The sequence below is a fragment of the Heloderma suspectum genome, chromosome W (genome assembly GCF_057233095.1).
Source record: "Heloderma suspectum isolate Gila_16-S chromosome W, 16-S_ref, whole genome shotgun sequence".
Taxonomy (NCBI): domain Eukaryota; kingdom Metazoa; phylum Chordata; class Lepidosauria; order Squamata; family Helodermatidae; genus Heloderma; species Heloderma suspectum.
In genome coordinates, this window is record NC_139475.1 from 60122119 (window position 1) to 60145043 (window position 22925).

General features: G+C 46.9%; 1 protein-coding gene across 1 annotated transcript; it reads left to right on the forward strand.

Moving 5' to 3' along the window:
• The first annotated feature begins 473 nt into the window (after window positions 1–473).
• LOC146334068 (arrestin domain-containing protein 5-like) lies at window positions 474–22441 on the forward strand. The gene is given in 4 exon segments (XM_084825289.1): window positions 474–522; window positions 525–722; window positions 2759–2967; window positions 21965–22441. Coding segments are annotated over 4 exon segments (933 nt in total).
• The last annotated feature ends 484 nt before the right edge of the window (window positions 22442–22925 follow it).

A 22925-nucleotide genomic window follows, 5' to 3' on the forward strand; every position in this document is an offset into this window, starting at 1 on the left:
ATTCCAATTCCAATTAAAACAGTACAATACAAGGAGCAGTTAGATGGAGCAGCATGACTTACTTAATTACAAGCCAGAGGAAGCCTGGGTGAATAAATGCATTTTCAGGAGTCATTTGAAGGATGCCACATTTTCTGCCTCCTGAACTGCATGGGGGAAGGTTTTCCAAAGGCTGGGTGCCACTACAGAAAAGGCCTGCTGTTGAGGTATTGCATGGCAACTTTCCATTAATATCAGAACTACCATATAGGTGAAGACAGACTTAAGGTAACCACAGCCAAAAATATGTAGGGCATCCAGTGGCACCCCCAAGCTACTGACGCTATGAATGCTTTCTTGAAATATGCACACACAGTTGTGATGTCACAAACCCTCTGACATCAGCCAAAGCACCAGCCTCATGAAGACAAGCCCTTGGGGGGAATTCCAGGCTATAGAGATCACAGTTTCTGAACTCCTCCGAGTCCCCACTCATGTTGGTGGTGAAGTCCATGCAGCTGGTGAACCTGAAGGAGGTGTAGGTAACAGCTCCAATGTGGATGGGAAATTGATGCTGAGCTTTCACAATATGCTGGTGGACCCTCTGGTGAAGGTCGACCTGATCAGAAGGGGCCACCTGGAGTGGATTGAGGAAGCCAAGATCAAGAAGGATTACAGCCAGCTGGCAACTTGTGTCAACAAGGCCAATTATGTCCAAAAGACAAAAACCTTCAAGATAGAGCATGAGGGCAAAAGGGAATCCATTCCAGCTTAACTGCAATTAGGACATTGCAGTTAATCAGTGGGCAAGGGTGAGGGGGTTTGGGGATATTTATGAATGAATGGCCTGAAACACTTTAAGAAGATGTCTTGAACCTGGGGCCTGATCCAACTAGGACCCACACTACAGATTCAAAGGTACCAATATGACTCTGGTCCAGCTGTGTGAAAGAATGATATAGTTTATTGATGGAAAATGGATGCAGATAATAAAAGCAAAGCTTACATGCATCCCTCTCTAGAGATGGGGAATGTGCACCACCTGCTCAGATAACCAGCTCCTTGGGACGATGCCTGTTACTTCAAGGGAACCAGAGTAGCTACAGCTTTGTGCTGATGGGCGTGTCTAAGCTTTTCTTTGCTTTTATTATCCGCATCCATTTTCCATCAATAAACTCTATAATTTTTTCACACAAGTGGACATGAGTCATATTGGTACCTTCAAACCTGTTTTTTTGAACTGCCCAGAGAGCTTCAGCTATTGGGCAATATAAAAATAAATAAATACATAAATAAAATAGTGCTGGTCCTGGCTGGAACATGTCCCAGGTTTAAGACAGAAGAATTCAGACAAACTGGACCAAGTTCAGAGAAGGGCAACAAAGATGATAAGGGGACTAGAAACTAAGTCATGTGGAGAAAGATGGAAGGAACCAGGTGTGTTTAGCCTTGAGAAGACTATGCAGGGATATGCTAACATTTTTCAAGTACCTAAAGGGTTGTCACACAGAAGGGGACCGCAACCTCTTCTCTGTCATCCAAGTCTGTAGAACATGAAATAACAGGCTTAAGTTATGGGAAGGCAGATTGCAGTAGAACATCAGGAAAAAATTCCTAAAAGTCAGAGCAGTCAGACAATGTAAGCAACAGCACAGAGAGTTGGTGGGCTCTCCGTCGCTGGAGCTATTCAAGCAGCGACTGGACAGCCATCTGTCAGGGATGCTTTAAATGGGATTCCCGCTGCACTGAGCAGGGCGCTGGACTTGATGGCTTAAATAGCCACTTCCAACACTATGACTCCATGTACACCATTTGTATCCCGCCCAATTAAGAACATCCTCTAGGCTGTTAACTGTAACCCACCCAAGTGTGGAAAATGCCCGCAGCCCTGAATTGCATGGCACAATAATAAAGGCAAGAGTGTCCCTAAGCATGGGCAGAGTGCCATCCCTTCACAGCTGGGAAATTGCAACAATGGGCTCTCCCTCTCAGATGCTCTGGAAAGGACTCTTGTTAGAAACCCTTGGAGACCCTCTGCCAGTCATTCTAGTCAACACAGGGTAGATGGACATAGAATGTTGCCTTATACTGAGTCAGACCCTTGGGTTGACCTAGCCCAATATTGTCTATACCGGGGGTGGGGAACCACTTTCAGCCTGAGGACCAAGCTCAATTTCGGAGAAGATCTCGGGGGCCGCATTCCAGTGGTGGATGGAGCCAAGGGCAAATTAAATAAATAGATAAATAAATATCTGACGGAAAGACTGTCCCCTCCCATATGAACCTGCCTGTACTTTAAGATCTGCCTGAGAGGCCCTTCTGTATGTCTCACCACCAAGAGAAGCTCAGTTGGCAGGAATATGGGACAGGGCCTTCTCTGGGGTGCCCCCCCAATTGTGGAAATCTCTCCCTAAGGAAATTAGACTGGCTGCTTCTTTGCACAGTTTTAGGCAGATGGTTAAAACCTTTTTGTTCCATGTGGCTTTCAAGCGATTGTAAAGTGATTCACTTCACTCTCTGTTTTCAAGAGATAATTTCTTGCTGGCTCTTATTTTGGCTGTGTGTGATGTCTCCCAGTTTCAGAATTGCTTTCAGATTCCAAATCGTAAGTCACCCCAAGGTCCCATTCTGGGCTGATTCCAAAGTGACTTGATACAGAGAGAGACAGACAGACAGACACAAGAGATCCGTTTTCCCAGCTTCATCCTGGGTTTGCGCCACAAAGAAGTCTGTGTACGAAAGCAAGGAAAAGTCAGCAAAATCTCTTTTTGGTGTGCAGGCAGTTGGCTGGGTCCAGGTGTCCACACTTTTGACTTCCACTTCGTCTTACCTCCCAGGATCCTGTCCACCTTCACAAGTCAGGTCGGACAGATCTCCTACTTCCTCCAGGCCATTTATACCACACAGGAATTTATCCTTGGGATTCAGAAGAAGTATCTAATGGTTCAAGGAACCTCCATCTTCAGCCAGGACACTCTGGAATCTGAGGTATGACTTTGAGTAGCAGCTGCTCTCCTTTGCTGTGGGATGGAGCAAGCAAAGTCTCAGAAGGCCAATGCCACTGAGATCTGGGGTTCTGTTTTGCTCCTCTCCGTGGTCACCACAAACTTATAAAATTCCAGAAGCCCAGAAATAAAAATGGATTGGATTGGAAATGAGTTCTACCTTCTCAAAGAGAATGGAGTAGGCCTGAACTAACATGCAGGAGAATGTTTTTTTTTTTTAAATTATCATCATCATCATCATCATCATTTTTAATTTAGAGTCCATCTTTCCTTCTTCTCTCCTCCACCCATTTTATCCTCATAACAACCCTGTGAGGTAGGTTACTGGGAGAGACAGTGACTAGCCCAATATGAACACGCTTCTCTTCATTCCCTGTCTGACTACACTAAAAGCCACTACACATCACACTGGCCCTTAAGACAGTACTATGGTAGTGTCATACCCTACCTGGAGGAGGATTTGTCTGAGGAAGAAGAGGGCTATTCTGGAGGAGATAGGGCGTGGCCCATTTGGTGGCTGGGCCGGTGAGCACACTGATCAGAAAGGCTACTTTTACTTGGTCCATTGGGAAGTCTTCTGGACGGAGCTGTATATACATCTGGTGGTGTGCCAGGAAGGCCGGGAACTGGTCAGGAGTCCCACCAAAGTTTTCCAAGGGTACTACTGGGCACTTGCGTCTCATGGTGGGAGGCGGTGTAGCCTTAAGTTGAGCTAACTGAGTCTGCAAGTTGTTTACTGCAGCAGTAAGCTGGGCTGCTTGGTCCCTGTAGGAAAGAGTTAAATGTTGCTTTTGCATTAAATAGGTTGCAAATGCTTGTGAGCAGTAACTGAGCTGAGACAGGATGTGGAAACGTGTCTAAGGTACTTTGTGGTAAGAAACTTAAAATGAAGTTAGAAGTGTGGTTAGCTAAGCAAAGTAGAAACCACATTAGAAAATTTGATAAAACACCCAGAGTTAGGACACGTATAACTGCGCGTGCTTAAAGAGCTCATGAATATTATGTTACACACCCTGCATAGCTAATACGGTCATTATAATGTACATGCGATGTATGTAAAGGGAGGGGGAACATGTCAAGGAGATAATGTGAATAGGCGGATCGGAAAGTTGTGAAGTTGTGAACTTCAGCAGTATGCGAACCGAGAACTACCGGAAGTACAAGCTGGGTTTCGAAGAGGCAGACGAACTAGAGATCAAATCGCCAACATTCGCTGCATCATGGAGAAAGCAAGAGAATTCCAGAAAAACGTCTATTTCTGCTTCATTGACTACGCTAAAGCCTTTGATTGTGTGGATCACAACAAACTGTGGCAAATTCTTAAAGTGATGGGAGTACCAGACCACCTTACCTGTCTCCTGAGAAACCTGTACGAGGGTCAAGAAGCAACAGTAAGAACCGGACATGGAACAACCGATTGGTTCAAAATTGGGAAAGGAGTACGACAAGGCTGCATATTGTCACCCTGCTTATTTAACTTATATGCAGAGTACATCATGAGAAATGCCGGGTTGGATGAATCAGAGGTCGGAATTAAGATTGCCGGGAGAATTATCAACAACCTCCGATATGCAGACGATACCACCCTAATGGCAGAAAGCAAAGAGGATCTCAAGAGCCTCTTGTTGAGGGAGAAAGAGGAGAGTGCAAAAGCTGGTTTGAAACTCAACATTAAAACAAATAAGATCATGGCATCTGGCCCTATCACTTCCTGGCATATAGAAGGGGAAGAAATGGAAGCAGTGACAGATTTTACTTTCTTGGGCTCCAAGATCACCGCAGACGGTGACTGTAGCCATGAAATTAAAAGACGCTTGCTCCTTGGGAGGAAAGCTATGGCAAACCTAGACAGCATAGTAAGAAGCAGAGACATCACCTTGCCAACAAAGGTCCGTCTAATCAAAGCTATGGTTTTCCCAGTAGTAATGTATGTCTGTGAGAGCTGGACTATAAGGAAGGCTGAGCGCCGAAGAATTGATGCTTTCGAACTGTGGTGCTGGAGAAGACTCTTACGAGTCCCCTGGACTGCAAGGAGGTCAAATCAGTCCATCCTAAAGGAAATCAACCCTGATTGCTCATTGGAAGGACAGATACTGAAGCTGAAGCTGAAATATTTTGGCCACCTAATGCGAAGAGAAAACTCCCTGGAAAAGACCCTGATGCTGGGAAAGACTGAAGGCAAAAGGAGAAGGGGACGGCAGAGGATGAGATGGCTAGATAGCATCACGGATGCAATGAATATGAACTTGAGCACGCTCCGGGAGAGAGCGCAGGACAGGAAGGCCTGGTGTGCTATGGTCCATGGGGTCACGAAGAGTCGGACACGACTGAACAACAACAACAACAAAGTTGTGAACCTTGGAGTACCCAGCCAATGGGGAAACAAGGGAGGGACTCAGCGGCCGGGGAAAGAGAATAAAAACTGTGTGCTTTGATTGTCAGGTGTGCCTACTCAACTAGGACACCCACCTTTGCAGACATGCTTAATAAACATAGAGTGCTGCTTGAACGTGTGTCACAAAGTTATTTTACAGGTCATGGTTGGACAAACGAGTTTCTAATGTCCCTGAGGACCTGGTTCTCCTGTAGCACAGCCTCCATTTGGCCAATTGGCTTGGGCTGCAAAAAACTGTCCTGTTTCAATGCAGGCACAGGCAGAGGCGAGGTCAGAGCAGTCCAAAGGTCGGTTCACCAGCATCCGTGTACTCAAGTGTCAAGGCCAGTCAGGGGTGTGTCCAAGCATTGTCCAGATGGGTAGAATCATAGAATAGTAGGGTTGGAAGGGGCCTATAAGTCCATCGAGTCCATCGCTCAGTGCAGGAATCCAAGTCAGAGCATCCCTGACAGATGGCTGTCCAGTCTCATCTTGAACAGCTCCAGTGTGGGAGAGCCCACCACCTCCCTAGGTAACTGGTTCCATTGTTGTATTGCTCTAACGGTCAGGAACTTCCCCTGATGTTCAGCCGGAATCTGGCTTCCTGTTTACTTGACTCCATTATTCCGTGTCCTGCACTCTGGGAGGATCGAGAAGAGATCCTGGCCTTCCTCTCTGTGACCGGCTTTCAAGTCCTTGAACAGCGCTATCCTATCTCCCCTCAGTCTTCTCTTCTCAAGGCTAAACATGCCCAGTTCTTTCAGTCTCTCCTCATAGGGCTTTGTTTCCAGTCCCCTGCTCATCTTTGTTGCCCTCCTCTGAACCCTCTCCAGCTTGTCTGCATCCTTCTTCAACTGTGGTGCCCAGAACTGGACACAGTACTCCAGATGAGGCCTAACCAGTAGAAGGGAACTAGTACCTCACGGGATTTGGAAGCTTTACTTCTATTGTTGTTGTTCAGTCATTAAGTCGTGTCCGACTCTTCGTGACCCCATGGGCCATAGCACGCCAGGCCTTCCTGTCCTGCACTCTCTCCTGGAGCGTGCTCAAGTTCATATTCATTGCATCGGTGATGCTATCTAGCCATCTCATCCTCTGCCGTCCCCTTCTCCATTTGCCTTCAGTCATTCCCAGCATCAGGGTCTTTTCCAGAGAGTTTTCTCTTCGCATTAGGTGGCCAACATATTTGAGCTTCAGCTTCAGTATCTGTCCCTCCAATGAGCACTCAGGGTTGATTTCCTTTAGGATGGACTGATTGGACCTCCTTGCAGTCCAGGGGACTCGTAAGAGTCTTCTCCAGTACTACAGTTCGAAAGCATCAATTCTTCGGCGCTCAGCCTTCCTTATAGTCCAGCTCTCACAGCCATATGTTACTACTGGGAAAACCATAGCTTTGATTAGACGGACCTTTGTGGGCAAGGTGATGTCTCTGCTTCTTACTATGCTGTCTAGGTTTGCCATAGCTTTCCTCCCCAGGAGCAAGTGTCTTTTAATTTCATGGCTACAGTCACCATCTGCGGTGATCTTAAAGCCCAAGAAAGTAAAATCTGTCACTGCTTCCATTTCTTCCCCTTCTATATGCCAGAAAGTGATGGGGCCAGATGCCATGATCTTTATTTTTTTAATGTTGAGTTTCAAACCAGCTTTTGTACTCTCCTCTTTCACCCTCCACAAGAGGCTCTTTAGATCCTCTTCGCTTTCTGCCATTAGGGTGGTATCGTCTGCATATCTGAGGTTGTTGATAATTCTCCCGGCAATCTTAATTCCGACCTGTGATTCATCCAACCCGGCATTTCTCATGATGTACTCTGCATATAAGTTAAATAAGCAGGGCGACAATACTTCTATTAATTACTTCTATTAATATATTACTTCTATTAATGCAGCCCAAAAGAGCATTTGCCTTTTTTGCAGCCACATCACATTGGTGGCTCATATTCAGCTTGTGATCTACAACAGTTCCAAGATCTTCCCACTTGTAGTGTTGTTGAGCCATGTATTCCCCCATCTTGTAACTGTGCATTTGGTTTCTTTTTCCGAGGTGCAGAACTTGGCGCTGATCCCTATTAAATGTCATTCTGTTGTTTTCTGCCCAGTGATCCAGTCTATCAAGATCACTTTGAATTTTGTTTCTGTCTTCCAAAGGATTAGCTATCCCGCCCAATTTTGTGTCATCTGCAAATTTGACCAGCATTCCCTGCACCTCCTCCTCCAAGTCATTAATAAAAATGTTGAAGAGCACTGGGCCCAGGACTGAGCCCTGCGGTACCCTGCTTGTGACCTCTCCCCAGTTGGGGAATGCTCATCAACCATTGATGAGGGTTCTGTCATTCTTTGACTCCGATTCTGTAGCCAACTGTGGATCCACCCGATCGTTGTTTCATCTAGCCCACTTTGAGCTAGTTTGCTCATCAGGATATCACGGGGCACTTTGTCGAAAGATTTGCTGAAGTTGAGATATATTATGTCCAGAGCATTCCCACAGTCCACAAGGGAGGTTACCTGATCAAAAAATGAGATCAGATCAGTCTGGCAGGATTTGTTCTTGACAAATCCATGTTGGCTTTCAGTAATCACTGCATTGTTTTCAAGGTGCTTACAGATGGATTGCTTCATAATCTGCTCCAGAATTTTCCCAGGGACTGATGTCAGATTCCCAGGTTCCTCCTTTTTACCCTTTTTGAAGATAGGGACAACATTAGCCCTCCTCCAGTCATCGGGCACTTCACCCGTCCTCCATGATTTCTCGAAGAGAATAGACAGTGGCTCTGAGAACTCTTCTGCCAGTTCTTTTATTACTCTAGGGTGCAGTTCATCTGGCCCTGGAGATTTGAATTCATTCAAAGTACTTAGGTGTTCCTTGACCACATGCCTATTGATCTCAAGCTGCAATCCTGCCCCTTCAGCCTGCGCTTCGCCATTGCCAGGGGGGGTCATAGACCCTCTTTTGGGAGAAGACTGAGCCAAAGTAGGAATTGAGCACTTCTGCCTTTCCTTTGTCATCTGTTATCATTTTGCCATCCTTATTTAGTAGTTGAACCACCCTTTCTTTCCTCTGTCTTTGACTATGCACATAGCTGCAGAAAGCCTTTTTGTTGCTTTTAGCATCCCTCACTAACCTCTGCTTGTTCTCAGCTTTAGTCTTCCTGACGCCATCCCTGCAATTCTGTGCGACCTGCCTGTACTCTTCCTTTGTTGCTTGGCCTTCGTTCCACTTCCTATATGTGTCCTTTTTTGTTTTCAGGTCATCTCTAAGCTTTTCGTGAAGCCACATTGGCTTCTTCTGTTGTCTTCCACCTTTTCTTTTTGTTGGAATTGTTTGTAATTGTGCCTGTAGAATTTCCTTTTTTAAAAACTCCCACCCATCTTGGACTCCTTTTTCATTAGAGTTGCTTGCCATGGGACCTTTACTTATCGCTGTTCTGAGTTTATTAAAATCAGCTTTCCGAAAATCCAGGGTACGCATTTGGCTACACTCGACTTTTGCTTCCTTTAGAACCAAGAACTGAAGTATAACATGGTCATTTCCCCCCTCTGTTCCCGTAACTGCTACTTTATCCATTAAGGGTGCAATCCTATGCATGTTTAGACAGAAAAAAGCCCTGTAACTCCCAGCATGTCCTAGCCAACCATGCTGGTTGGGGCATGCTGGGATTGGTGGGCCTTTTTTCTGTCTAAACATGCATAGGGTTGTGCTTTAAATCATCTCTGTTGGTTAGGATCAAGTCACGGATAGCTGATCCTCTAGTTCCTTCCTCCAATTTCTGTAGGAGGAAGTTATCCGCACCACAAGTCAGGAATTTCCTGGAGGGGCCATGTTTTGCAGAATTTGGCTCCCAGCAAATATCGGGGAAATTGGAATCCCCCATTACTACTACATCACGCTTCCTTGAAACATTGGCAATTTGCTTTTCAAACATTTCATCTTTGTCTTCTCCTTGATTGGGTGGCCGGTAGTAGACTCCAGCCACCATATTCCTGTTATTCTTTGCTCCATTTATTTTAACCCAGATGCTCTCAATGGGGCTACCAAGCTCCTCCTCCTGTATTTCTGTGCAGAGGCATGTATTTTTTAAACTTATAGTGTGACTCCACCTCCCTTTCTGTTCCCCCTGTTTTTTTTTTAACAAGTTATATCCTTCAATTGCTGTATTCCAGTCATGAGAGTCATCCCACCAAGTCTCAGTTACACCTATCAGGTCATAATTCCCCTCTTGTATTAAGAGTTCAAGTTTGTTCTGTTTGTTTCCCATACTCTGGGCATTAGTATATAGACATCGAAGACCATGTGCTTCATAGTCTGGCTTTCTGCCTACATGTTTTCGAAGACTATTATTGGGTGCTATTCGAGCTAATCTCTCTGTTTTGGTGCATGAGCCTCCGTCCATTGTTGCCCCCAACTTTACGTCTCCCTCCCCCGTAGGATTCAGTTTAAAGCCCTCCCTTCTTCATGCTGTGGCCAAACACATCCTTCCCACCCCTTGTGAGGTGCAGCCCATCCCTTGCCAACAGCCCATCTTTCAGGAAGTATAGCCCGTGCTCCCAGAATCCAAGTCGCTCGCACCGGCACCACCTTCGTAGCCAGTCATTCACCCGGAGTAGCTGAGGGTCGAGGAGCCTGTCAGATCTGATATCCTGGAATACCAAAGCCGTGGTTAAGGCGCTGTTGTTTGCAGCAGAGAGTTGGCGTCTGCAGGGCTGAATTTATAGCTAAAATATATGAATATATATATGAATTTATAGTCGTTAATCAGCACAGCTGGCTAGTTAGGACAGCGTGCTGCTTTTAAGGGAGGCCCCACGCTGTGGCTTCCTTTTGTTCTTTTGCTGCTCCCGTCTGATTCTATGCTGTTCAGAGGGGTGGATCAACTGGTTCTGGTTCTGCTTCCAGCATTCAGGAACTGCTCGAGAGGGGCCCGGTTGCTCCTGCAATGTTTCCAGGGGAGGACTGTCACCAAGGCCTCCTGTTCCTTGCTGAGCTCTGGCTGGGGCTCACTGTGTTGGCTCTCCACACCTCTTCTTCCTCAGACGAATCCTCCTCCAGGTAGGGCATGACAGGTAGATGGACCCAGTGCTGGCCCCACATTTGGGAGGGGAAGACCCCCCCCATGGGCCCCATCCCTCCGTGCATCCACCTTCTCACTGCCTTTGTCACCAGCTGCTTTTGCTCCTCCTCTTTCTCATCATGGCTCTCGCTTGCTCGCATGGCAGGGAGAGAGGCATTTAGGGCTGCATTTAGCTTAATCTAATAGCTTTATGGCCGCAAATGGCGTAGCGGATGCCATTTGCATCCGGAGTCAACCTCAGCCAGCGATACGGCACTGCAATGGCGGCTGTATCACTGGCACTGCAGAGCCAGTGGCCGGCTCCGTGGAGTCACCGGGAGGAGGATCCAGCTCCGCACGGGTCCGGAGGGAGGCGGAGGTGAGTAGTGACGTTCCACCATGGACTTCGGAGGCTGGATTCTTTAGAATCCGGCTTCATTGGGGCCCGTGGCAGAATTCTCTGCCAACCTTAGGCCCTGTTGGGGTGTGGGCTTCTCATCACGTGCCCAACCATGTCTACTCTTGGCGCTGGCCCTTATGTAGGAGGGAAAGATGAAATCACGAGAGGGAGGTGAACAAGCAGGTTGCAAGGGTGAAGAGGAGGAGCAAGTCCAGGGGGCTGTTGCCAGTGGGCCCCTGCTGGGGTGTGGGCCCTCGGCAGGTGCCCAACCATGCCTACCCTTGACACCAGCCTTGGACGCCATCACTATTTACAGACTAACATCAATAAAAATGTCCGCTGCTCATGAGATGACATTATTTATTTATTTTATTTTATTTATTTCATTTCTATACCGCCCAATAGCCGAAGCTCTCTGGGCGGTTCACAAAAATTGTGAACCACGGACATTTTTATCGATGTTAGTCCATGGACACTGAGGACTGCCTGCCTGGATATATGTGTGTGTTTTTCTTTCCATGCAGTGAGAATGGATGGGACAGTAAAAACATTTACGCTTGCCTGGGCTTGCCTGGGCAAGTTTGCGGAGCAATCAGGCTGGAGAAGCTACGATTCTTCAAAGATTCGCTTCTTTGAAGATTTGAAGATAATGCCTTAATTAAAAGAAAAAAAAAAGCCAAAGCAGGGGATAGAGGGAGGTAAAACTTAGTGTCATTTGAAGGGATAGAACAACCCCCTGCTCAATGCAGGAAGCCTGATTCCCAGGCAGTCTCCCATCCAAGTACTGACCAGGGCTGACCCTGCTGAGATCAGACAAGTGCGCACACATCCAGCCCTCTGCTGGTTGGTGATAAAACTTCCAGTGCTGAGTAAGCTATGCTAGCCTATCAGTAGCCGGAAGACTGCATGGGGGCATTGAGAGCTGTGATTGGACAGGAGGGAAATACAAACACCGCCGTATATGGGCAGGCGTGGGAGGGGACTACGACCTTATATGGATTCAACTTATCAGATTCAATGGTCTAATTTTTTCTGTCAAACTGGAGAGACCTTACACTGGTGTCGTGTCACAGACTGTCTTGAGAGTACGTAGGAGAGGCAGAAGGGGGCTTGGGCGTTTTCACTTAAAATTAATTCTGAAGTGGTATCAGTTATAGTTGTGAAATTCAGGGACAATGCTCTACTTAATTGGGAGACATTTACAGGAAAGCCTACCAGTGGTACTCCTCCAGGAGCAAGTGTTGGTGTATGGGTGCAAATATAACAAGTCTGGTCGGTTGTGGCAGCTAAAACTGAGAGCAAATGTGAATAGGAATTATGTGCCCATTCTCTTGGGGGGTTTTTAATTTTATTTATTTATTTATTAATCGCCCATCTGGCTGGTCACCCAGCCACTCTGGGCGATGTACAACATACAATAAAACAGTTTAAAACAATAAAATTCTACAATAAAAACATTTTCTAAAATACCCTAACCCACCCCAAATGCCTGCCTGAACAACCACGTTTTTAATGCACGACGGAAGCTCATTAAAGAGGGGGCATGGCGGAGTTCCCTAGGGAGGGAGTTCCACAGAGTGGGGGCCACCACAGAGAAGGCCCTCTCCCTCGTCCCCACCAGTCTAGCTGTCCTGGCTGATGGGACAGAGAGAAGGCCATCCGAGGCTGATCTTGTTAAGCAGCCTGTCTGGTGCTGCTGGAGGCACTCCTTAAGATAGGCTGGGCCGGAACCATATAGGGTTTTAAAGGTCAAAACCAACACCTTGAATTTGGCCCGGAAAACAACTGGTAACCAGTGCAACTCCTTCAGCACTGGAGTGATGTGATCTCGCCGGCGGCTGCCTTTAATCAGGTGAGCCGCCGCGTTCTGTACCAGCTGCAGTTTCTGAACTGTCTTCAAGGGTAACCCCACATAGAGCGCATTACAGTAGTCTAAACGAGAGGAGACCAGGGCATGTACTACCAATGGGAGCAGATGGTCGGGAAGGAAGGGGCACAGCCGCCCTATCAGATGGAGTTGATACAGCGCTGTCCGGCTCACAGCTGACACCTGAGCCTCCATGGACAGCTGGGAGTCCAAAATGACCCCCAGGCTGTGGACCTGGTCTTTCAAGGGTAGCCGTACCCCATTCAACACCAGTTTGACATCCCCCAGCCTTCTCTTGTCTCCCACCAAAAGTACCTCGGTCTTGTTTTTAAGGGTGAGGTCTTGTGGTTTTTCCCAAATCTTTTCTGATGGCACATGTCCTGTCTCTCTAGGCTTCATTACTGTTCTTGTCCACCCTAGCCCAATAGGAATGTTCGTGGCATGGCAATACTCTTGGAGCTTCTGGTAAGAAATACTGTTAGTTAGATTTTTTTGGCAATCTTCTTGATGCTTCTCATTGCCTGCCTGGTGCCATCAGGCTATCTGAACTACCGTGGCTTTGGATTTTGCCAGATCATAGCAGGAAGGGTTCTGATGTGGGGAAATACAAACTGTCTTGTTCTTTGGAGTTAATTTGGTAGTGGGGAAGTTGGTGTTTACTACTATGAAATGCCCCACCTTTCGGATGGTCGTCCAATTCAGATTTGATTAACACCCACCATCTCTATTTCCCTCCATCATGGAATCACATCTAACCATTAATGACATTGCTCAGTCTATTCTAGGATCAACACACCACACCTGTACATACACCTTGCCTGTGCCATCGTCTGGCCTATAATAGTGGGTAAACAAAATCTCACTCCTCTGGGTGGGACAGGTGGTACTGGTATATATTGCTGTCATCAGTTTGTCTTGCTTGGTCAAACATTTCTAAGGTTCTTTGGTCAGGGCATTGTGTACGATCTTTTGGTTCCCATCTTCTTAAACCTGAGCCCCACTCCCACCTTGTATTTCTTTGGTAATGATGTTTGGTGCAGACAGAGAATGACATCTACTGGGCAAAATGTACTGCTGAAAGAATCAAAGAGTTTTGGTATTGCTCTTTGAAAACGTAAGAATGAAACAAGGATGTGCACTGCAAGGTCAGTTTTAGTCCATCCAAATGAGTGGTCTGCCATGAGGAGGCACTCTGCTCATCTGCTTCTGGCACACCTTTGTCACAGTCAGGTGGCTTAGCGTGGTTCCCTCGAAGTCCAACGTCGTCTGCTTCACGTCCCCTTGTTTCTTGGTCAGGAGGAGTGCGACTTGGTCCTGAGATGTCAGCTACTTCGGACTCCCCCTTTTCTGGGTCAGGAGAGTCCCTTTTGTTGGCTAGCGGGTTGGCTAGCAAGTTGTCATCTGGCTGGGGTGCACTGTCATCAGGAGTCTTGACTCTGGGTACCTGGGCGCAGTGGGTATAATGGATCCATGGGTCTTTTCCAGCAACCTTCAGAGCAGTATGAGTGGTTAACAGCACAACATGTGGCCTAGTCCACCATTCCTTCAAGCCACTTGCGGTCCAAGTTTTAATGTAAACTTCTTCTCTTGGCTGGAACTGGTGAGCTGGCATGTCTAACGGCAGGCCCTGGTTTGCAGACACATATTTGTGGATGCGGAAAAACTGGCCCTGTAACTGGGTTACATAAGAGGTTAGTTCTTCATCCACCCCCCCCCCCAGCAATGACACATGAGGGGTTCCATATTCCTTGGCTACAGGTGGTGGTCTCCCATACAATATTTCATATGGAAACAGTCCTAATGGCTGCCTTGGGGCTGTTCGAACTTAGTACAAAGCCAAGGGAAGAGCTGCCACCCAGGTGAGGTAACTTGTTTTACAAATCTTTAACAACCTGACCTTAAGGGTGGAATTCATTTGTTCTACTTGCCCAGATGACTGCAGGTGATAAGGGGTGTGTAGTTTCCAGGTTATCTGTAACGATTTTGCTAAGTGCTGTATGATTTCTGCAGCAAAATGAGAGCCTAGATCACTTTCAATAATGGGGGGGGGGGGCAAATCTCGGCACCACATCCTGTAGAAGCTTTTTTCCCACCTCCAAGGCTGTGGCCTTTCGGCAAGGATAAGCTTCTACCCATCCAGACAATTTATCTACAATTACAAGAAGATGTTGGTACCCTTGACACTTTGGCATGTAAGCAAAATCTATTTGGACTGATTCAAAAGGCAACTGAGTCCATGGCCTCCCCACTTGGGGCCCCAGTGGCGCTGCTTTGGCATTTATTTTTGCTAGGTGCCACAAGACTGTAGTACATGCTTCGCCACCTGGCGGATTTAGGGATGTCAGAGAATTCCACCACAGTTCTTGGTGAGGCTGAATGCCAGTGCATTCAGCCCCCCGAAATCTGTGGCGGAACAGCCTGCCACCCTCCCGCCACCCCGCAGATCCCCCCTGGGACAAGACTTACCTGGGGCGGATGTTCCGGGTGGCGGTGGCTCCGGCAGCGGGTCTTCCAACTGGCTGCCGCCACCACCATTTGCAGTCTGGTCGTTTGGTGTTTTTTTTTTTTTACAGAGACGTGATAGGCTACGTAAAGACTTATGTAGCCTATCACATCCCAGTGTTTTTTTTTTAAAAAAAATGCGTACGCAAATGGCGGCAGCTACGGCTGCCGCCATTTGCGTTCCTTATTTTTCGCCGTCTTAGTCTACGTAAATATTTATGTAGGCTAAAACGGCGAATCAAAAAGGGACGCAAATAGCGCCCACTATGCTATTTGCGTTCCCCTTTGTTTTCGCCATAATAGTCTACGTAAATATTTACGTAGACTAAGACAGCGAAAAATAAGGAACGCAAATGGCAGCGGCCGTAGCCACTGCCATTTGCGTACGCTGTTGTTGCTGTGTTTTTTTTACCCAGCAGCCACCGCGGCCGGAAATCCAGCTGCGGACGGCCCTGGCCTGGCCGGCTGCTCCGCGGAGCCGCCGTGGAGCAGAGCCGGCTGTCGAGGATTCCCGGGGGGAGGACCGGATCGCCTCCCCCCCATTGAGGATTCCGGGGGGAGGGACGGAACGCCTCCCCCCCCCATGAACAGAATCCGCGAAAAGGTAAGTCACTTTCGTACATCCCTAGGTGGATTCCAGGGGCGAACCACATACAACTAATGGCTTTTGCTAAACCTGAGGTGCCAACGTGGCCCAGGGCATGTTGTGCTTGAGCCACTACACACAATCTTGCTTTTGGAAGCACCAAGTGACCATCGGGGACCCGCCACACTCCTTCTGCAGTCTGCCCCACTCCCGCCTTAACCCATATGTCAGTCCCCTCTCGGCTGGCTTTGTCCCACCAAGATTCTAACTCTGCTTGAGCCATAGGAGAGGTGAGGGTGCACTGTGTGGCCAAGGGCTGAAGAGCTGCTGCTTTCACTGCAGCGTCTGCCAGTGCATACCCTCGCCCCACCTCGTCCTGAGCTCCTGCGTGTGCCCTGCAGTGAACTACTGCTAGTTCAGAGGGTGCATAGATGGCTTCTAAGAGTTTTGCAATTTCAGGACCATTAGCTATGGATTTCTCTGCAGCAGTGAGAAAACCCCATTCTTTCCAAAGGGCTCCAGTTGCATGACACACTCCAAATGCATACTTGGAATCTGTGTAGACAGTAAGTGATTTGTCTGTGGACATGACGCAGGCAGCGGTCAGAGCTATCAATTCTGCTGCCTGTGCACTTTTATTGCTTGCCAAAGGGCAAGCATCTAGAACTTCACAGACAGATACTACTGCATACCTAGTTTTCCGTTCCCCATTCACAATGCAAGACGACCCATCTAGAAACCACATGTTGTCTGCCTTTTGCAGAGGAGTGTCTTTGAGGTCATCTCGTGGCAATCTTACATCTTGAACAACCTGAAAACAGTCATGGGGATGTCCTTCTTCCCATTCTGGCTCTGGCAACAGGGTCACAGGATTGAGGACATTGCATCGCAGTATAGTTTCACTGGGCTTGGTCAGGAGTGCGGACTCATACTTTGTGTATCTAGCATTACAAAAATGTTGAGTATTCTTCTGTGTCAAGAGGGCCAATGAGGGACCCACAACTGGAGAGGATGTCCTAGCACAAAGTCCTGTACTTTTTCAAGGAGGATCGCCGCTGTAAAATATGGATTTCAATTTCCCAGGACCACCCAGTTGATCAGGCTGAGAGGTTTGGGACCTTATGAGGTGGAGAAGAACACGCACACAACCAATGTAGATGAAAGAAAAGGAGATTTATTGAAATAAAAAGAAATAAGCAAAAAGTAGAACCTCCCCAGAGAGTTGCACGCTCTCTGAGGCTGAAGAGGTCACACACCTCTCAGGCACAAACTTGACTACAAACAAATCTCAGAGAGTTTTAGGCTCTCTGACACGCAGGACTGAAGAGGTTACACGCCTCTCAGGCACAAACTTAATTACAAAGAAATCGCAAAGAGCTTCAAGCCCCCTGAATCTCAAGACGTTACATGCCTCTTAGATTAGAGCTCAAAATCAACAATCCTCCAGAAGTCGCACGCTTCTTCTGGGGCTTTAAGAGGGTACACACCGCTCAAGGTAGAAACTTAGTTACCCAAATGTGGTGCATTAAATGACTAAATGTACAGTTAGCCCCTGTTTGTTGCTCAGCTCCAGATCAGTCCTACTGCCGCAAATGGCCCACTGAGGCAATGGTGATACAGTGTCAGCCAGGCCCACGCCCAGGCCTGCTGTCTTATATCCAAACCCAAACAGTTCAGTATGTCAGAACAAAGGTAACTGCACCTTAGCTAAGCCCCGGACAGTAGAATCCTTTCCCTGAATTCTACCCAACACATACTCACCACACGCTATCAAGTACTTGGCCAGAGCACTCAATGCGTGTCCCGTGGATCGAGGGCACTGTTGGTATGTGCCCATACAACGATCCAGATGCAACCACGCCCCTCCTGAACAATGGCAGATCCAGGGGTTTTATACTCTTTTTCCCTCGTTGGGGCTCATGAGATCAAAGAGGGGTTCAGTATGTTCTTTGTTGATAATACACCATGCCCCAAATTCCAGGACTGACGTTGTTACTGACAGATTGACATTTGTTGTAGACAGCCAGGCACCTCCTTCCGACTCCCTGACATTTCTATGGTTATAAAGTGCCGTCTTTGTTATCAGAACATCTGTAGATACCCCTCTTTTATTGGCCCATGTCCATCCTCTGTAACTGATATTTTGGCAATCTTCAGCACACACCAAAGCACCCTCATCTGGCCCCCCTGCAATAAAACCATTCATTCTCCGTTCACACCTCCCTTTCCTGATCTGGGCTATTCACATGACATGGACTGGTTTAGAATGTTTGACCTTTTTACATTTCAGGATGTTTACAATTCAGGCTTGTATCCAGGGTCAAACTTTGCATCCTATTTCTTTTCACACCACATTTGTTACATTGAAAAAGAAAACAAAAGTACATCAGGCGTCAGAAACCTATAAGATTATCTATTACAAGCAAGGGGGGAGGGGGGAGTTATAGTGGGAAGCAATTTCCATTGACAAAAATCAAGTAAAGGTGAATTTAAGAAATGAGGGGAAATAATAAAAGAGATAAAATATTAGAAGTAAATATTTAAGGGAAATATAAGTGGATGTGAGGAGACATTAGAAAGCCAACTCCAGGACTCCAGAGGCAGTTCCTTTCTTTTCATGAATGAAAAAGACAAAAGGTTTGGTATAATCTGGCAAGCACAAAGCAGGCACAGACACCAGCAGGGATTTAACCTGCTCCTAGGCTTGCTGGTCTGTGGCTGTCCATTCAATAGTCTCTGGTGCCCGCAGCCTCAGTCTTTTCTAACCACGGCTTTACAATCTCTGAAAAACTCGGAATCTAGGCTGTGCAATAGCCCAACATTCCCAACAATGCTCACACCTGGCTCTTGGTAGTCAGGGGTGGTATCTGGGTAATAGCATGAACACACTTGCATGACAGTTTCCGAGTCCCTTGACTTAACACATGGCCTAGGTATTCTACCTCAGTCTGACACCACTGGACCTTCTTCTGAGCAATTTTATGTCCTCTTTCACCCAGGGCCATAAGTAAGTGCAAAGAAACTTCTTCACACTGAGCTTTCGTTTGTGAGGATAGAAGCAAATCATCCACATAAACAGTAAACATAGATTGTCTGGGGAAATCAATATCTTGCAAATCTTTGTGCAAGATTTGCGTAAACAGTGTGGGAGATTCTACATACCCTTGTGGTAATCTTGACCAGGACAGCTGACCTTCCCCCCGCCCCCCACATGAAGGCGAACAAATAATAGGAATCTGGATGAAGGGGGATACTAAAAAAAGCTGAACTTAAGTCCAAAACTGTATAATAGGTGGCCATCTCTGGTATGGCACACAAAATGGTGGCCAGATTCAGAACAACAGAGTGACGGGGGATCACATATTCATTAATTTTCTGTAGGTCTTGGACTAACCTATAGACAGGTTTTTCTCTTGGCGGGGTTCTCTTCTTTACAGCTTCTTTACGGGGGTGTTACATGGGGATGAACACAGAATCAGAATTCTTTGTTGTTTTAACTTTTCACTAAGGTCTCCAGTTCTTGCCTCAGCCTTCTAGACATTGGATATTGCTTTACTCTAGGCGGGGCCTCGTCTGTCCTGACCGTAATTCTGACTGGCACTGCTGATTTCAGCAAGCCAACTTCCCCTGAGTCCTCAGCCCAATATTCAGGTGGCGCGGACTCGAGTGGATCAGACGTGGGCATTTTGCCAGAATCTATTATGTCTGTAAAGGCTAAGAGGCTGGGGGCAGGCATTGTCACCCATATTCCATCAGGACTACATTTAATTTCAGCATTTAAATTACACAACAAATCTCGACCCAATAGCTTCACCGGGCTATGATCCATTAGTACGAAAGCATGGTCTACTGTAAATGGGCCCACTGAAACCATAGCTTCTGTACTAAGGGGTTGAGGTTGGGGTTTTCCATCAATGCCCATGATATATTCTCGGTGTCCTGAGAGAGGCAATTTAGATTAATTTAACATAGAAAATGTGGTGCCAGCATCAAGAAAACATGGGAAAATTTCTCCATTAATTTTCAAATTCATGAAAGGACTAGATGTTTTTAATTTCTAGCTATTTGGTGTATCTTTTGTTTCACCAGAGGTAATTGCATAGATACTCCCTCACACCTTCATTGTTCACTCTCCATGGCCCCTTGATATCCAACCACATTCTGTCCTTCTCGGGGCTGGTAGGGGCATTCCTTTTTCCAATGGCCTGGATTCTTACAATAATTACAGATGTCTTGCCTATCTACATTTTGCTGAGACCCAGCACCAGGAAAACATTGGAAAAATGGCCTCGTCTCCATCCCCTACCCCTTCTACGACTGCAGCCCCTGCCACGGCCTCGGAAGTCTGGGCTGCCCAAGGCAGCAGCCAACATTTTGACGCTTGTTTCTTGTTCCTTCTTTCTCTCTTTCTTTTCCTTTGCCTCTCTGCCATTAAAAACATGACTTGCAATGCTCAAAACCTTATCCACCGTTTCATCTTGCCATCTTGGAGCATGTTTGGTGAAATAGTCTTTAATATCAGGTACACTCTGATCCACAAACATACCAACAATCAAAACTTTATTCTCTTCAACCTCTACGTCAATGCCTCCACCATACATTTTTATGGCCTGACCCAATCGAGTGAAGAAGTCCACCAGACTCTCCAAAGGCGTTTGTTCAACCACCTTTATTTTTGACCAGTTCAACTGTCTTCTGTCCCATTTGACACAATGTTCTCATCATAGCCTCCTGATACGCTGACAAACTTTGCTGCCCGGCCGGCAATCTATAATCCCAAGTAGTCTCGTTATCTGGCCATTGATTCAATCCATCTATTGGGGTGGTGTGCAATACTTCCCCCAAATGCCGTCTCAGTTCAGAGAACTGAGCTGGAGTCAAGACAGCTTCTATTAACTGATGACAGCCCAATACAGTGGGATTATAGGTTCTCAAAATCACCCTAACTTTCTGCAGAAAACTTTCTGAGTCAGTTTTTATATTTGGGGTTTTATCTTGCCAAAGAACAATGTCCGCAGGGTTGAATGGGACATGCTGTCTGGTTGTGGTGATGTCAACCCGAGCGGGTTGAGCTGGAGAGACACCATCGGGATCAGCAGGTACAGGGGGCATAACAACAGAAGAATTTGTAACCAAAAGGGGATAAAGTCCTCCTTCTGGACTACCGGGGTATGGTGGCAGGCTTGATGGCGCCAGTGGAGGTGCCTTAGGTATTGAACCAAATTCCACTTGTATACTTCGTTTTTGTCTTTTCTAAGCCTCATTTGCCCACAAATATCAATAGTCCATTTGCCCTGGATATTTATCCTCTATGCCTAGTCTCAGGTCTCTCAAAATGGATTCATTGAAGGATCCTGTGTTTGGCCAAGTATGTGATGCTACTGGCCATTCTTCACTACACAGAATACACATGCGCTTCTTTGACAAACCAACAGTACCAGATAGAGTATTCCAAATTTTCATCATTACATCCAGAGGTGACCCCGAAGGGGCACTACAATTGTTTCCAATTATTCAGGTTAATAATTCCTAATACATGTATTTCAGTCACGATACAAATGACAATTAGGAATACTCACTGAGGTGCCAATCTAAACAGAATCCACTTACCCTTTAGGACCTGGCCTTATCGAAGTCCCTCTGTCCCTCTGTCCCCCCAAACCCCTCCAGGTAACCCTCAGGTGAACTCACCTAGTGCCGGCTGGGTCTTTGACAGAGCTCAGAGACAGAAGAACGAGTTAACCAGTCCTGCCGTGGTCGCCAAATTGTGGTAAGAGGGGCGAAAGGCCCCTCAGTTCGCTGGCTAGCTGATGGTCCAATAAATCAACTAGACACGGGTAAGCTTCTGGATCAAACACGCGTTTATTGCTCAAGCAATGGCAGAAGTCTCAAAGAGAAATCAGCCTCAAACGTGGGGCGGTTTTACACCTTTATACTGTGCAGTAAACAAGTTTCTTCAAAGTGGGAAATCACAGTTTCTAGGCAGTTTGCAGATGTTATCTCACAATCTTTAGGCTGTGGTTAGCAAGTCACTTTAGCATAACACTTCTCGGAAAACTTTTAGCTGCTGTGGCACCTTCTAGCATATACCCATACTCATCTTGCTTTACTAAGGTTATACAGCGGACAAAGATGGAGTCAGACTGGTCAGGCCAGGAGTTGTTTTGGGCAGAAGTTCTTCTCACTCTCCTTCCAACCCCTCCAAGTACCCCTTGGTGGTGGAAGTCCAGAAGATCCTCCTGTACAACTGCTACTTGAGGAGTGCACCCATCACCCCATGCACTTCCCTGGGCAAAAGCATCTATGCACCCAGCAACTACGTGACGTTCACAGCAGAGATCACCAACCAGATGGGCAAACCCATCAATAACGTGGTCTTCGCCTTGCACTCTGTGGTCTTTTACAAGGCTTTCATCCTCCAGGTTGAGTGGCGCATGCTGGAGCAGCGGGAAGAGATGATGCGCTTGGAGTCACACATTGAGTGGGGTACCTGCAAGGTTACCTGGATCCACAGCACCTTTTCCCTGCTGCAGGTCCTGCCCATCAGCACCTCTTTGAAGTCTGATGACATCATGGACATTGGTTATGAACTGACAGGCATTGTCCATTTCCCCTGGTGCATGAGCACCGTGGTGGCGAAGATTCCTGTCATGGTCAGAAATGATGTGGCTGACCTGAAATAATGAAAGAACTGAGAGCACCTCTTTGTGCCCCACTTTTTATCCAGAGATGTTCCTCATCAACCCACTGATCATGTGTATAAAGGTAGACATCTGAATGTATTGGAAAAATCCAGATGAATTAAAAGTTTGGTATACGTTTACATTTGGAGGACTCTTGTTTTGATTCTCTCTGGGACAGGGGGACTTTTTAAATTGCCAATTTATACTGATCACATTTATAGTCAGTTTAGGCATGTTTATTTTGATGGATGCCAGCTGCTTTGGGGACTCTTGTGGGGGGCCGAAAGGCAGAGAAGCAACAAACCCATAAATGCAAAGTTCGATCTCCGGCGTCTCTGGGTAGGGCTGGAAAAACCCTGCCTGAGAGTTGCCACCAGTCAGTGTTGACAAGTTAGATGGAATGAAGGGTCTGACTGGGTTAGACGGAATCAAGGGTCTGACTCATTAGAACAGGGGTGGGGAACCATGTTCAGCCTGGGGGCCG